The following is a 15256-nucleotide window of genomic DNA, read 5'->3' as shown; positions in this document are numbered from 1 at the left end:
TGTTTCCAGGAGGTATTGAGAGAGATGATATGGTGTGCTGAAGGTTCTGACATACTAGTCCAAGCAAGGGATAACCATGGAAGGAGGAACAATGGACATGTGAAGATGGCAGACAAGAAAAGACTCTGAGTTATCCCACTGGTGTCTGGAACATTGACTAGCCGCACAACTGCAGCCATTGTTTGCTTAGCAAGTGTTGGGTGGTGGCCATGTTCCAAAGTCAGGGTGGATTTATCATTTTGTGTCCATTAGAATGTTGTGTGGATCAACGGTGCTGGGAAGTTGTAGTCATAGCTTCTGTGATGTACAGGACCATTGCTTGTGTTATGGACCAAACCAAACCCCCGCAATACAAATTAGGGAGGTAGCCTAGACCTTAACTTTTATCTTTCTTAGAAGCAAGTATGAGGTGCTGCGTCTTAGATGTGATTCGATTGGTCAAACTACTTTAAGCAAAGTACACTTTGTTCTTACACCAGTAGTTGAAATACAAACTAAAAAAGACATAACTTTATCTCTCTCAAAATACTTAACAAAATAGTATATTATTTAACTACTACTCATCGACTGTTCCAAGATGCAGAATCCTATAAACACACCCTTGGCGAATTCAGCCAAACCAATTTCCCTTCCTTGTTACCACCTCCAGTCCTGGAGAAGGAACTCCCAAAGAATGAATCTAGCAGCAGAAAGAGAGAGAGAACTCCAGCTTTTGCAGCAGCAGAGAGAGAATTGTTTCAACTCCAAACACCCCAACTTCAACAACTGAAGGCAAACTTAAAACCCTGCGTCTGTGTGAGCTGACTCCACCCACTCATACTACTTTTGTCTTCGTTATGAAAAACTCAAAGCTGTTTACTCTGCTTTCCGTGGAGTAGACATTAAGGCATCAGGTTTACAACACATCTCTTCAAGAGAAACAGGACAGAACAAATCCCTGTGAAAGGTACATATTGCCACAGCTGAAACAGTCAAAATGTTACAGAGGGCAAAGATCTGGAGTCAAGAGGATCTTGAAATTGATTCTCTGGTGATTATGACTATAATGCGGCTGGACTAAGATCAGTTAAGAATATGGCTGTTTTCAAGTGATATCAATGTTATCTTGATGTGGTCTTGTATTTAGAAGTCAACTTGGTGCAGTTCTGAATCACACAACATGGGATTTGAGGCTTAATTGCTCAAAGTGTCAGAATTGTACAGTTGGATTCTGCATGGCTGAGATCAGCCACTAATCCTTATGCGGTTGTGGGCAAATTTATTTTGTTGTCTTGACAGAAGGAGCAGTTCAATTATTTTATCTCAGACTGGTGACGACTTTTTCCAGCGACGACTCATTTATTTTTGCAATTTTCTACAGGATAAGGCTGTCTAAAAAGGTTCCCAGATCTCTCCAAATCTCAGGCACAGTGGGATGGATCAGTGTACAATGTTCAGGCTTTGGTCTGCAGTCAACATTGCCACGTTTTCTGAATCTTCATTCACGCGTGCCATGACTTATAACGTTTTGAGATACTTTGACTGTGGGAATGAGGCTGAAACCTGGATGAGAGGATTGCAAAGCGCAATAAGAGGAAGTGGAAAGCATTAAAACCTGCTTGTAAACTTCAATTTAAAAAAAAAATGGGTTTCCAAGAAATTCTGTGTTCAAGATTAAGTTAGTGCCCCTCCTTTCTTTTCCTCTCTCTTTCTTGGTTAGTTTGTTTGCAATTGATACCTAGATGTAGCATGAATGCAGGTAAACTGTGCAGCTCTTTCTCTCCCTCACTTGTGAAATGCTGCTCCCCATCAATTTGGTCATGATTCTTATTGTTCGTCATGTGTAAATTTGCTGAATGGCTTCCTGAATAGATTCAAAGTGAATACTCTCCCTCCTTTGTTTTGTACTTCTTCATTGTTTTAGGTCTCTGCTCCCGGCCTTGTCCTGTGTGCAGACCTGTCTACTTCACCTGCTTGATATGGGCTGGGAGCCCTTGGATATGCCCTTCTTCCACGAAATCAAGCTGCCTGATTTTTTACTGGCAATGTCACAAGAAAATATCAGTATCCATGACAGTGCAATACAGTGAGTACAACCTTAGTGTGGTCTGAATTGGCTGAAATATGAGTACTTAAACGGATCGAGATTTCAGGCGCAGCAACCTTTACCTGACTTGCGCCTCGGTAAGGCTGTTTAGGTATATGTTTAAATGTCAAACAGTGCCTCTGTTGATTTTCTGAGTATCTGCTTAATATATGGAGTGGGGAAGAAGGTCTTTGTGTGAGATGGATATTTAAGCAAATTCAAATGATGAAATTGCGAATGTGGTAATGGTTTTTGAACAGATTTGCCAGGCAAAACAGATATGTATATTTCCGGGTTGATCCCAGTTTTTTTGTGGATGACACATGCTTCACTATCATTGGTTTCTGTGTTATACTTTTGGTTATCGTTCTGCTGATCAGGATAATCTGAAAGCCCAACAGCAGCTGCTCATGCATGCACCTTATATGCATGACCTTTAATGTTAAAAAGCATGAGGCACTGTCATAAGGCATTGTTGTTTTTCATGTGATATCAATGTTATCTTGATGTGATCTTGTATTTAGAAATCAACTTGGTGCAGTTCTGAATCACAACATTGGATTTGAGGCTTAATTGCTCAAAGTGTCAGAATTGTACAGTTGGATTCTGCATGGGTATGAGATCAGCCACTAACCATTGTTTATGACAGTGGGGATTAAGGGGTTGGGGGCTAAGGATGTGGTTGAACAGGATTTAAAGAAGTTCTTTGGAAACAGGAGGAAATGTCGCCAGTGGGGAGGGGATTCCAGACTATAATGATTGAAATTTCTAGCAGAGCGTTGGCGAGTTGGAGAAGTGGAGTGAAGGCTAAAGATAAAGGATTAGGTTGTGATCCAGGAGCTAGGGCTGGAAATAATACTTGAAGTGGAACAAGAAAGGACCCTAAAGGTTCAATGGACAAAGAGAATTTTGAATCCTGTGTGTACCTCAATAAAGGTCAGTGAGGATGAAGTACTGAGTTAATGGGAATTGTAAAAATTAGGAAGCGGCGGTGAAGGGGTTTTGGTACAAGCAGGAGTCCTGGGGAGTTTAGTGTCTGTGATGGTAACAAAGTGGGTTTCTGTAAAGGATACGTTGTTTGGGAAGGTCATTTTGTACAGAATAGGGTGAGAGATTTGCTTCAGGTACAGTCTGTTCTGCTATAGTGTGATAGTTTTGTTCTCATGTTCTAGAAGATTGTGCAATAGAAATACTGGCGCCTATGGGGAAAACAAAGTTGAATGAACCACCAAAATATCAGTAAAAATTGAAACGAAAAAATAGTTAGCCTAATATAAACAATAGAACAGTCTAAGTAAGTGTTAAAATCATATATTTTAATGAGGTAATACAATAAATTTAATACTTTAAGGAGTTTACTGAGTTATAGTACAGATCATAACAGCCTGTACCCAGGCTTTCCTGCTCATACAATCTTCCGAGTGACAGTCTGTAGAGAATAGCACAATCCAAGAAACTCCACTGTATGGGTCAGGGTTAAGATAGAGGCTTTATTCTCGCTACTTGGAACCAATTCTGGCTTCAGTAATTGTGAAGTTCATGGTGATGAAAGGGATTAGAGGGGTCGGGAGGATTGTTGGGACTTGCAGAGGTTTCCAAGCTTAGGAACGTTGTAGGGACTGGAGGAGGTTACCAAGGTAGGGAGTGTGGAGATTTACAATGGCAGGGCGAGGTTTATGGAAGCTGGAGGAGGGGGGGGGGGGGCCTGAAGGGAGTGAGACATAGTTGGGAGTGGAGGTGGTTACGGAAAGAGCATTGGTCTGAACTGGAGCAGTTGGAGGTGGTTTCACAATGAGGGAAAGTATAGAGCCACAGGAGGTTACAGAAGTAAACACCTCGAAAGGACTTAAGGTAACGGGGGAAGGAATCGCCTAATAGCCAATGGGAGTTCATGTTTTCAAAGAAAGCGTTCCCCAATTCACCAATTAGGTTATAGTCAAATTGCATTGACGATACTCGCATTATAGGAGAACGACCTGTAGAGTAAAGGTTTGTGGTTTCAAAATGGGGTTGAAATGAGAGATTCAGCATATGTTGGGTTTGGGATCTTTTGGGGGTTTGTGTAGGGTGGAACTCAGGAAGCAGACCACACACCTGAGGAAACTGTTACTTCGGTCTCCAGAGAGAAAGTGCAGCATTTCAGATTGTTCATAGGGAGAGGCTGAATAGGCTGGGGCTGTTTTCTCTGGAGCGTTGGAGGCTTGGGGGGTGACCTTAAGCAGAGTCCAAGAATAGAATCCCTAGAGTGTGGAAACAGGCCCGTCAGCCCAACAAGTCGACACGGACCCTCTGAAGAGTAACCCATCCAGATACATTCCCCTCCCCTATTATCCTAATTTACCCTGACTAATGCTCCTAACCTACACATCACTGAACACTATGGGCAATTTAGCATGGCCAATCCACCTAACCTGTATGTCTTTGGATTATGGGAGGAAACTGGAGCACCAGGAAGAAACCCACGCAGACGCAGGGAGAATGTGCAAACTCCACACAGGCAGGCACCTGAGGTTAGAATCGAACCTGGTGGTGTGAAACAGCATTGCTAACCACTGAGCCACCGTGCCACCCCTTTTTATAAAATCATGAAGGGCATGGGTGGGCCCAAAACTAAAGGGCATAGGCTTGAGATGAAAGTGGTAAAAACTGAAAAGGGATTTAAGGGGCAACCTTTTCACAGAGGGTGGTGCGTGTATGGAATGAGCTGCCAGAGGAAGTGGTAATGCCTGGTACAATTACAGCATTTAAAAGGCATCTGGATGGGCATATGACTCAAAAGGGTTTGGAGGGATATGGGCCAAATGCTGGAAAATGGGACTACATTTACATAGGATATTTGGTCAGCATGGACGGGTTGGACTGAAGGGTCTGTTTCCGTGCTGTACATCTCTGACTGTTATGACTCTAAGTGATTTGAGCCTTGTATTTGTTTAGCCAGTGGAGTGAAGAGGATGAGATTGCAGATTATGAGTGTAACAAAGAGTGGATGGAGGAATGTCAAGATGGAATACAGCTTCGGGTATGGTACGAGAGAATGTCTAATGCAACTGCTGAGGAGAAAAGAAGGGTAAGTCAGATCAACGTATCCCTCAGTTTGCCTACTGTTTGTCACTGGCATGCCTCACTTCATATTTAACTGAGAGAGAAAAAGCTCTGGTTTATGAAAATTCTTTAATGTTGTGTTAAATATTTATTAAATGTGGGAATAGAATATACTGTCTATATGTTTCTTTTCCAAAAAAAAATCTTGGATACATTTTATTTGTTTTGACAACTTTCTTTTACCTTCTGTGCAGGATTATTCTGTGCACGTGCATTTTTTTTTCTCTATATCGTCTTTCTGCTTGACACTAGCAGCTTCCACTGTTTCCGAAGGGGCCACCAATTATGTGAAAATGCCTGGAACACTCCAATGACCAACTTGTTTGTGTGTTTTGTGACAGATGCACATGTTTGTTGCACGTTACTGTGACTTGCTGAATGTGGAGATATCCTGTGACGGGTGTCATAAAATAGCCCCCTGGCATCGCTACCGGTGTCTGCAGTGTCCAGACATGGATCTCTGCAAAACATGTTTTCTCGGTAAGAACTTGGTCCTAATGTAAGGAGAAAATGACTTGATTCATGTCAGCTATCAGCCGAGACCTTGGATGGGCAGAGCTCAAACGTGTTACAGTTTGCTTTATTTAATGAGCAATGGGATTTAAAAGTTGTGGGAAATTAATTTTAAAGAGAACTCAATCTCTTATTTTAAAGTACTGCAGAAAGTTTTGGTGTGGAAACTGAGCTGTTAACTTGAGTGACAGCAGAGTCAGCGGAGGAGGAGACTGCCTTGCTGAGCTTTAGGTCAGGCTGCGATTTGAGTGTGCTAATCAGTTTTGGGTCCCAATCCGGGAAGGAGGTTGGCCGCACTGTGGATCTGGTTCAGAGCAGTGCCACAGTGAGTGGTCCTTCAAATTCTTGGAGTCTGTGCTATGAAGAAAGGGCCGAAAGATCGGAATCTGCGCGCTCTCAAATCAGATTGTGACTGATCTGTATCTCGATCCATGTCCCTTCACATCCTTACCCAGCAAAACTCTGTCAGTCTCTGTCAAATGGAGCTTTCAAAACTGTCTAGTTCCATGGCCTTTTCAGGGGTGAGTGTTTCGAGTGTTTCAAATGTTAGCTCATCTTTGTATGAAAAGGTGCTTCCTGACATCCTTGTGAACAGCTGACCTCTAATTTTAAACTTTTGCTTCCTTGTTCTGAAGTATACAACCAGAACGAGTAGTATCTCAGTATTTATCTGATGAAATTCTTTAACCGTATCAAACACCCTGATTAGGTTACCTTTCAGTCTTTAAAAAGCAAGACAATCAGTCAAGGAATGAAACAACACTGGAATCCATTATCTCTGTGCTGGATCTTTGAAAGAACTGTTTGATTAGTCCCCTTCTCTTTACCTTGAGCCCAAAAAATCTTTCCTTTTCAGTATTCATTTTTCTTTTGGAAGTTATTATTGCATATGCTCCCTCCATCCTTTCAAGCAGAACATACCAGATTATAACAACTTGCTGCATAAGATGCTGTCTCTGGTTTTGTGCCAGTTCTCTTAAATCTGTATTCCTCCTGATCCTTTTGCCATGAGAAAACTGTTTCTCCTTATTTAGCCTACCTAAATCCTTCACAGTTTTGAACACTGCTATCAGCTTGCCCTTTAACCCACTCTGTTCTGAGGAGCACAGCCCCAGTTTCTTTAGTACCTCCACAAAGCTGATGTCTTTCACTTCTGGTTCCAGTCTAACCTTCCTGCTCAACGTTAGCCACCATGCTTCAGCCAGTCATTTGTAAAGGTTCAGAATAACTTCCTTGCTTGTGTGTTCCATGCCTCTTGCGAAATCCAAATCTTCTAATGCTGTTTTAGCAGCCTTCCCAACTTGAAAGAGTTATAATTCTACATCCTCCGATCTCTATTCTTACACTTTCAACTCGTACCATTGAATTTTTTTAATCTCTCGTCATTCTTCTTACAGAAGTGAATCGTATCGCACATTAATCTGCAGTGCTTCTATCCATTTCACAACTGTGTGTCCTGGAATTTTTTACAACCCTCTTCACTCCTTGCTCCATTTTTGAGATTCACACCAGTTGCAGACACTGAAATTGCACCTGTGTACCTTGGCCAAAGCCAGTAACGTATATGAAAGAAAACAGGAACACCAAAGCACATGTGCCTTGAGTCTGGAAAACACCAATTCATAAATAGTGTCTGTCTGTACGCAAGCAGCCACTATCTCTATAATCCAGTGGGTGTCAATGTTTCTAACTAGACTGTAATCCCAAAACCCATTTGAAAGTCGTCTTGCCCTCATTTTCAGGACTGCATCTTTCTTCATTAGAGATTGGCTGTATACAAGTGAAGAAAGTTCTTTTACACAAAATTCATGAAATCCTTTCCCTTCTTAATGGTCTATTCCCTCTCTATATTCAAATAATTGAAGTCCCTATTTGTACCACTTGAAAGATGTGAAACATTGTGATTGTTCTGAAGATTTTTCCCTCTGTCTCATTTTGTTATTTGCTGGCTTCTAATATATATTCTGCAACAGTATAGCTCCAGTGTTCTGTCTTAAAACCTCACTATACCTTTTTTCAGTGCTGTGACATTATATTTTGTCTTTCTCTTTCTCTGCTTTTCCCAATGATCCTGAATAGATACCAGGTTTATACAACCTTCAGCCCTAGGTTAGCCAGCCAGTGCCTGGTTGAGGGTAAATGAGGAACATAAGACTTAGGAGCAGGTGACCTCTCTTTCCTGTACTCTAATGAAAAATATCCAGCTTTTCTTAAGATAGACCCTTCACCTCAGAATAAATCAAATGAACCTCCTTTGAATTATTTCTGAAGCAATGATGTCTTTTTCGCACAGAGATCAAGACTGTACGCAGCACTTCAGATGTAGTCTCACAAAAGCCATGTATTGCTCAAGTAAAAACTTATTTCTATATTCCATCCCTCTTGCAATAACTCACAACATTTCACTTACCTCCATGATAATTTCCTATATCCAAAAACTAACCTTATGTGATCCACATGCTAGGACATCAGATTCCTATGTACCTCAGTTTTGCTGTCTCCCCAGTTAAGTAATATGCTTCTTTTTGTGTTCCTCCTGCCAATGTGGACAAGTTCATGTTTTCCATATTAAACTCCATCTGCAAAATAATTTGTCCATTGACTTAACCTGTCAATATTCCTTTGCCAATTCTCCACCCTCTTACTGCAACTTGACTGCGTAACTAATTTAGTATCACTTTATCAACCAGACTTTCCATTCTTTCATTCAAGCAGCAGAATATATTGGAATGCTTTGGTAATAGAGATGATGTGGAGGTGCCAGTGTTGGACTGGGGTGGACAAAGCTAAACATCGCACAACACCAGGTTCTAGTCTAACAGGTTCATTTGTAAGTACTAGCTTTCAGAGCGCTGCTCCTTCATCAGGTGGCTAGTGGGGCAGGACCTTTTGCTATAAATTCTATGTCTTACAATCCTACCCCATTTAGTTACCTGATGAAGGAGCAGCGTTCTGAAAGCTAGTGCTTCCAAATAAACCTGTTGAACTATAACGTGGTGTTGTAAGATTTTTAACCTGATAGTAGAGGGCATATAGTAAGGGAGAATAAACACCATTCTCTGCAGCCAAGAGTGAGAGTCCAGAAGGTTGTACGGTCATCCCAGTGTCAGGGTTTGGGATATTTGTCTTAGACTGACGAGAAATATTGTTGTGCACCTGGGTACCACCAGCAGAGATAGGTTTAGGAAAATGGCAATTATGAGCAGCTTGGGGCTAAATTTAAAAAGCACAACCTCAAAGGTAATAACCTCAGGAATGTGTGACTCCAAGATTGTGAGAGAGAATTAGAGGTTGGTTCATGGGGCACTGGTACCAGTACAGGGAAAAGTGGGAGCTGTATCATTAAGCTGGCCAGTGTAATTTGGGAAATGCCATCCTAGGTAATAGCTCAGGTTGCACAATCTGATTGTGTTTCTCCTGCTATCCAAATGAAAGCAGGGACGTTGTGACATTTCCAGTGGTTGGTTTCCAGAAGCAGAAAGCTTGTATCCCCAAGATATGTGAGCTGATTTATGGGATTTATGTCCAGAGTACTAACTGGTGACAGCCTAAAAATGACTACTGTTGTATTGATGCATAGTCAGGGTCTGCAGCCCTGGAACTAGTTGAGGGTGTCTTGCTCTGCACTGCATGGTGCTTTATCTAGTATTATCAAATATCAGAAACTGCAATGTACCATTCCCGTGCACGATTAACTTATTACAACATTTGGCTTTCTCAAAATGTACGTTTTGTCCATCAAATACAACTAGTGTTTACTTTAGGGTAATGTTAACAATTCCTGTGCAAAATGTTGGAAGTGGGTTTTACCAGGAGTTTGCTCAATATTAAATCGCTGCATTCTAGAGTGTTGTAACATTCCTGAAGGCTAACGGTGAATTGCGGCTGATTTGTTTTTGTGATGATTTTATTCTATAGGTGGAGTGATGCCTGAACATCACAAAGATTATCACAAGATGGTGAATATGGAGTATGCGTGTGATCACTGCCAGGGGTTGATCATAGGCCGCAGGATCAACTGTAATGTATGTGATGACTTTGATCTGTGCTATGGATGCTATTCTGCGAAGAAATACCCTGACAGGTAACGGAGTGCAGTAATGTATAAGATGGAACTGCCATTTCCCATTCCTTCCTCTGGTATTAGAACAGAGGCCTACACTGGGAATAAAAACTAAACCATCAGCACCAACTTGCCTGAATATAGTACGTTTTCATGGAAAGTTGTCAAATAAAGTTTGACATTGAGTCCTAGATAAGGCATATGAGATTATCTGAGCAAAAACTGATTGAAGAGGTACAATTGTAAAGAGGTCACTAATGATGGAAAAGATGAATAGAGAATTAGTAGGGACTCCAGAGGCCAGTGTCCAGATAACTTAAAAGCCATCACTGGCTTCAGGAGTGCTGAAATGGTCAGAATTGATTGAATGCAGAGATCTGGTTTCAGGGAGAGGTGGAGTTGTTATGAGCAAAGTTGGAGGTGTTGAGAGAGATGGGCAGGGTTAAGGCCATGGAGCGGTTTGAAACCAAGGATGGGAGTTTTCCATTTGTCTTGTTTCCTTAGCTGGGTGCCAGTGTAGGTGAGCAAGCTCAGAGGAGCTGGGTGGCTGAGATTTCATGTGTGTTCAGATACCGCCAACAGAATTATGTCATTTCGTGGGGGCTGGAACAAGAGAGACCCATCAGGAGTATGTTGGAATGGGAGGGAAGAGGTGTTCAGCAATTGAAAGCTGATGCAGGGGTGGCACTGGGTGGTAATAAGGTGAAGGAGGTAGGCAGCCTTAATGAGGATGTGGTTGTCTCATGTCATTTAAAGCAGACTTTTTAGGGGACTCTATAGATTTGTCATTGTCATTCCCACAACATTCCCCACAGTTGCTACCATCTGTGCACTCTGTTGTAAACAGACGTGCCTACTTTGAAAGCGCCCCATGGAGTTTCCAGTAAACTCACTGATTTATTTATTTCCCTCTGCCTCTCGTGTGGTGCCTAGGGTAAGATATGAATGAAAATATCTCACCATATGGCTGCCTGAGTAACTGCCAAAATCGTGCCCTTGAACATAGCTTCCAGCACATTTGACTTGGAGATCTTATTCTTCAATTACTTGACTAATTGACTTTCTGGGAAATGTTTCCAACTGGTTTGAGCATAAGTTTCACCATAAGGTTTCCCTCCCTCTGGTGCACCCTAGCATATATTGGTCAGCGTGTAACTTGAACTCAGCAGATTAAACTGCTTGTAGTTGGATTATGTTGGCTCACTCAGTTTCATCCCCAGTAAAGGTGTTCCTTATTTCTATACGGTTCCTCTTATGTTGCAGCTGTTTCCGTGTAATTATCTAAGCTGGTGAAGGAGAGTACTATAATTGTATCAAAAGCTGCTTCATTTGAAATTCAGCTGTCAATTGCACTGTGTTCCTTCATTGTACTATTTTAACTGTGTTAAGTTGTGTGGTGAATTGTATTGCACTAAGACAGGTACCAAGTTTCTCTATTTTTAATTCTTGCAGTCACTTGCCAACACACAGCATTACAGTGTTTCCCATGGTGACGATTCGGATCAGTGACCGCCATCGGCTCATACAGCCATATATCCACAACTATACCTGGCTGCTGTTCAGCGCACTGGCCCTCTACACAGCTGATATTGTAACAGAACCAAACCCTGCAGAAGAGGAGCTGGACTCAGATGTACGCAAACATGCTGCGGCACTGGAGGCTCACTGCACAGAGCTCATCACCGAATATCTACTCAAAGCACATCAAGGCAAAAGTTAGTCATGTGCAAGACACTCATTCCTTAATTCAATTATAAATGTACACGATGGTTGGCTAAAGCAATCATGAATTTTAAATTATTTGTTTTAACCTTTATGTTTATCCTTCTGCTATATTGGCCTTCTGCCTCTGCTGTGCATTTGAATTCAACTCCGATTAAAGGGAGTGAAATGTCCCCTCCCTCCTCTTCCAGGGCCCTCTGAGAAATAATTTTGAACAGTTTGCCAAAGAAATGAAATCAGCATTTTGACCTCAGACTCTTTGCCAGTCTTCAAACAGTCACTTGGGCCTGTGAGCCTTTCCTGCAAATGATCTTCGAATTAAGCATTGAGTCGTCATTCCTGTTTTGAAATGTATAGATTTTGTTTGTTTGATCAGCTGGGGAAGTGGGCCACGAAATGGCAAATGGCGTTCAATGTAGATAAATGTAAGGTCTTTGCATTTTGGAAAGTCAAATCAAGGGAGGAGTTTCATGATGAATGGTAGGGCCTTGAGTGTAGTGGAACAGAGGGGTCTTGAAGTTCAGGTGCACAGTTCTTTGAAAGTGGAGTTACGGGTAGACAGGGCAGTGAAGAAAGCTTTTGGCACACTGGCCTTCATCAGCCAGGGTATTGAGTATAGAAGTTGGGGAGCTGTGCAGGATGTTGGTGAGGTTATACTAGGAGTATTGTGTTCAGTTTTGGTCACCTTGCTACAGGAGTGATGTTATTAAACTGGAAAGAGTGCAGAAGAAATTTACAAGGATGTTCTCAGGACTCAACAGTCTGAGTTGCAGGGAGAGGTTGGACAAGCTAGGACTTTTTTCTTTAGTGCGTAGGAGACCGAAGGGGGATCTTATAGCTGTGTATAAGATCCGGAGAGGCATGGATAGGGTGAATGCACTCAGTCTTTTTCCCAGGGTTGGAGAATCAAGGGCATCAGTTTAAGGTTCCAGGGGAAAGAATAAAAGGGAACCTGAGAGGCAATGTTTTTTACATAGAGGTACGCATATGGGATGAGCTGCCAGCGGAGGTTGTTGAGGCGTACATTAACAACATTTAAAAGGCAATTGGACAAATACATGGATAAGAAAGGGTTAGAAGGATATGGGCCAAGTGCAGGGACATGGGGTTAGTGTGGATGGACATTTTGGTCAGCATGGACCAGTCTAGGCCAAAAGGCCTGTTTCTGTGCTGTAGGACTCTGAGACTCTAAAGGCTCATGTCATACATGGTGGGGAAGATGGTACTCCCATGGTGGAGGGTGACCTTGAGGAAGAGCAAAATATTGTTCAGTTGGGAGCTTTAAAATATTGTCAATTCAGCTGCTGGGTCATGTTATGACATACCTCCAACGTAGCTGGGAGTTGAGCTTGATCTTCTGGATGAGAGTTAGGGACGCTGTCACTGTGCTGTATGACCTCTTGGGAACCCTCTATGCCAACGCTGGGCAGGAAGTGTGTGCTGTTTGCTGACACTGCTTTTCCTGTTGACATTTCACTTCATGGGCAGCAGCCTTTCACTGCCCTTGAAAGGAAGTGGCTTGTGTTGAGAGTTATTCTGCAATTCGGTCTGTGCTGGTAGTCAGCTCAGGCAAAAGGTCAGTTCTGTACGTCTCAGTGATGGAGTTCAGCATAGTGATCTAGGTTGATATTCTAGTGCTGCACTGAGGGAGTGTTGTGTTGCTCAGGTGGTCTCTTTCTGATGGAAGCTGCCAGGTGTATTGTACAGTCGCTCAGTGAGATTGAGGAGATAGAAAAGATACATGTGCTTCCCAGAAGAAGGTAGAAATGATAAACAGATGGAATAGCCACTCATCGAAACAGAACATATGAACAGGAGTAGACCTTCAGGCCTTCTGAACCTGCTCTACCATTCAATATGATCATGGCTGATCACTCAACTCAACACCTTACACCTACATCTTTTGATCTCTAACTCTAAGACCCATATCTAACTCCAATTATATATATCTCTATCTCCAATAAATCCAATAAGGATTTCAGTAGAGAATGGTGAGAATGTAGAGCTTGTCACCAAATGTAGAAGTTGAGGGAAAAGGTATGAATGCATTTAAGTGAATCTGGATAAACGCCCAGGGAGAAAAGAATAGAGGGCTGTATGCTATGGTTAGAGGAAATAAGGTGGGGGGGGGGAGGCTTGGGTCTTGTGTTAATACTGGCATAGACCTATTGGGTCAGATGACCTGTTTAAGTGCTATATTGTGTAATTCTATGCAGTAATGGTCTGGAAATATAGCACGCTAAAGAGCATCAGTGGCATGTGAAGGTAAGTGAATGTTTAAGTCACAGCTTTTAAGACTTCATTTTCAAGGGAAGATATTCTTTGGAACATTAAGTCCTGTGAAGAACATCCATATGTCAAATTGTCCATTTTACAAATACTGACTGACCTATGTGCTTCCAGTATATACAGTATTTATCTTTTTTCTTTAAAATAAAGGTAATAATGATGCTTGCTAAATTTGTTTTGGTCCAGATCTAAAGAATTCTGCAGTGCTTTCTTTGCTGTCCAACGTGTCAGCTGAAAGTGAGAAGAATATAACTGGTACTTCAACAGACACTGGTGAACCGATGCTTTCCACAACTGAATGTAGCATCAGTAGCCAGCAGCAAGCTCAGTCTCAATCCTCTGACCTGGATTCATCAAATGTAAATAATTAACTTACTTCTGTTATTTATTTCAGTTTGATAAGCTTTGTACAAAATTTCCGCATGCTAGAACTAAACTTTCTGAAACTAGTTGAGACTGATCTGATGCGAATCTCTTCATTTTCTGTTCAGGGCTTTCGGTGGAATGGCTGTGGGCTCTTTCAGTAAAAGATGCAGATTGATGAGCCATAGCCTTCTGCAGTTTGTGGTGGTTAGGCAGTGCTGTGGAGAGCATAAACTAGTTACTGCGGCTAGTTCTGCAGAGGTGGTTCATGCAATATTCAGGTAGCCTGGTAGGAGCTCTGGACGGACTGTGCTCTGAAGCTGTATTTGATAACTCTTACTGGGCTTAAAGAAGAAAAGCAACAGTGCAGATTTCACAGCCAGCAGTGATGTGATGGCACCTGCTGCTGCCAAGATGTAGAGGTCTGTGTGGTATATAAATCCCTATCCCTAATGTTACTTTGATTCCAACATCAGCTCCTGATGTCTTCAGCATCTTGCAACGGTGATGCTGTCAAGCAAGGTTACAGTCAATTACAGTGAAGAATTCTCATGAGTTGGGATATCTGGTCGGCATGGACGGGTTGGACCGAAGGGTCTGTTTCCATGCTGTACATCCCTATGACCGCAAACCAGGAAGTTAAAAACTTGGATGATTTTTTCATCTTGCAGTCTATTTTCAGGTAGCAAAATAAAGATTGAGGTATACACATGAACTTAAGGTATAAACTAAAATACTGTAAACTTTAAAAAAAAAAACAAGCTGTTCCCAGATGTGGCATTGATTATAAGACCAGGGTGGTCATGTTGGAACTTTATCGACCTTTGGTTAAGCCACAGCTGGAGTCCTGTATGTGGTGCTGTCATCAAACTATAGGAAGGACGTGATTTCACTGTAAAGGGTGCAGAGGAGATTCACCAGAATATTGCCTGGGATGGGACATTTCGGTTATAGAGGCTTGATAAGCTTGAATTGTCGTCTTTGGAGCAGAGAAGGTTGAAGGGGGGACCTGATAGAGGTGTCTAAGATTATGATAGGCATGGTCAAGGTAAACAGGGAGCAGCTGTTTCCCTTAGTTGAAGGGTTAATAACTTGGGCACTTAATTTTAAAGTGAAAGGGGATTTGAGGAAAATCTTTG

General features: G+C 42.0%; 1 protein-coding gene across 3 annotated transcripts in view; it reads left to right on the top strand.

The window, feature by feature from the left end:
* The window catches only part of zzef1 (zinc finger, ZZ-type with EF hand domain 1), a 244983-nt gene that overhangs the window by 146602 nt on the left and 83125 nt on the right, over positions 1-15256 (top strand). For all 3 annotated transcript variants that reach the window (XM_072589324.1, XM_072589320.1, XM_072589323.1), the window contains exons 32-37: positions 1904-2065; positions 5000-5132; positions 5509-5647; positions 9599-9764; positions 11196-11458; positions 13941-14113. In XM_072589324.1, coding sequence (XP_072445425.1) covers positions 1904-2065; positions 5000-5132; positions 5509-5647; positions 9599-9764; positions 11196-11458; positions 13941-14113 — 1036 coding nt within the window. The remainder of the gene's footprint in view (positions 1-1903; positions 2066-4999; positions 5133-5508; positions 5648-9598; positions 9765-11195; positions 11459-13940; positions 14114-15256) is intronic.

This window comes from Chiloscyllium punctatum, chromosome 19 (genome assembly GCF_047496795.1).
Source record: "Chiloscyllium punctatum isolate Juve2018m chromosome 19, sChiPun1.3, whole genome shotgun sequence".
NCBI classification, from domain to species: domain Eukaryota; kingdom Metazoa; phylum Chordata; class Chondrichthyes; order Orectolobiformes; family Hemiscylliidae; genus Chiloscyllium; species Chiloscyllium punctatum.
This window is presented reverse-complemented; position numbering and strand designations above follow the sequence as displayed.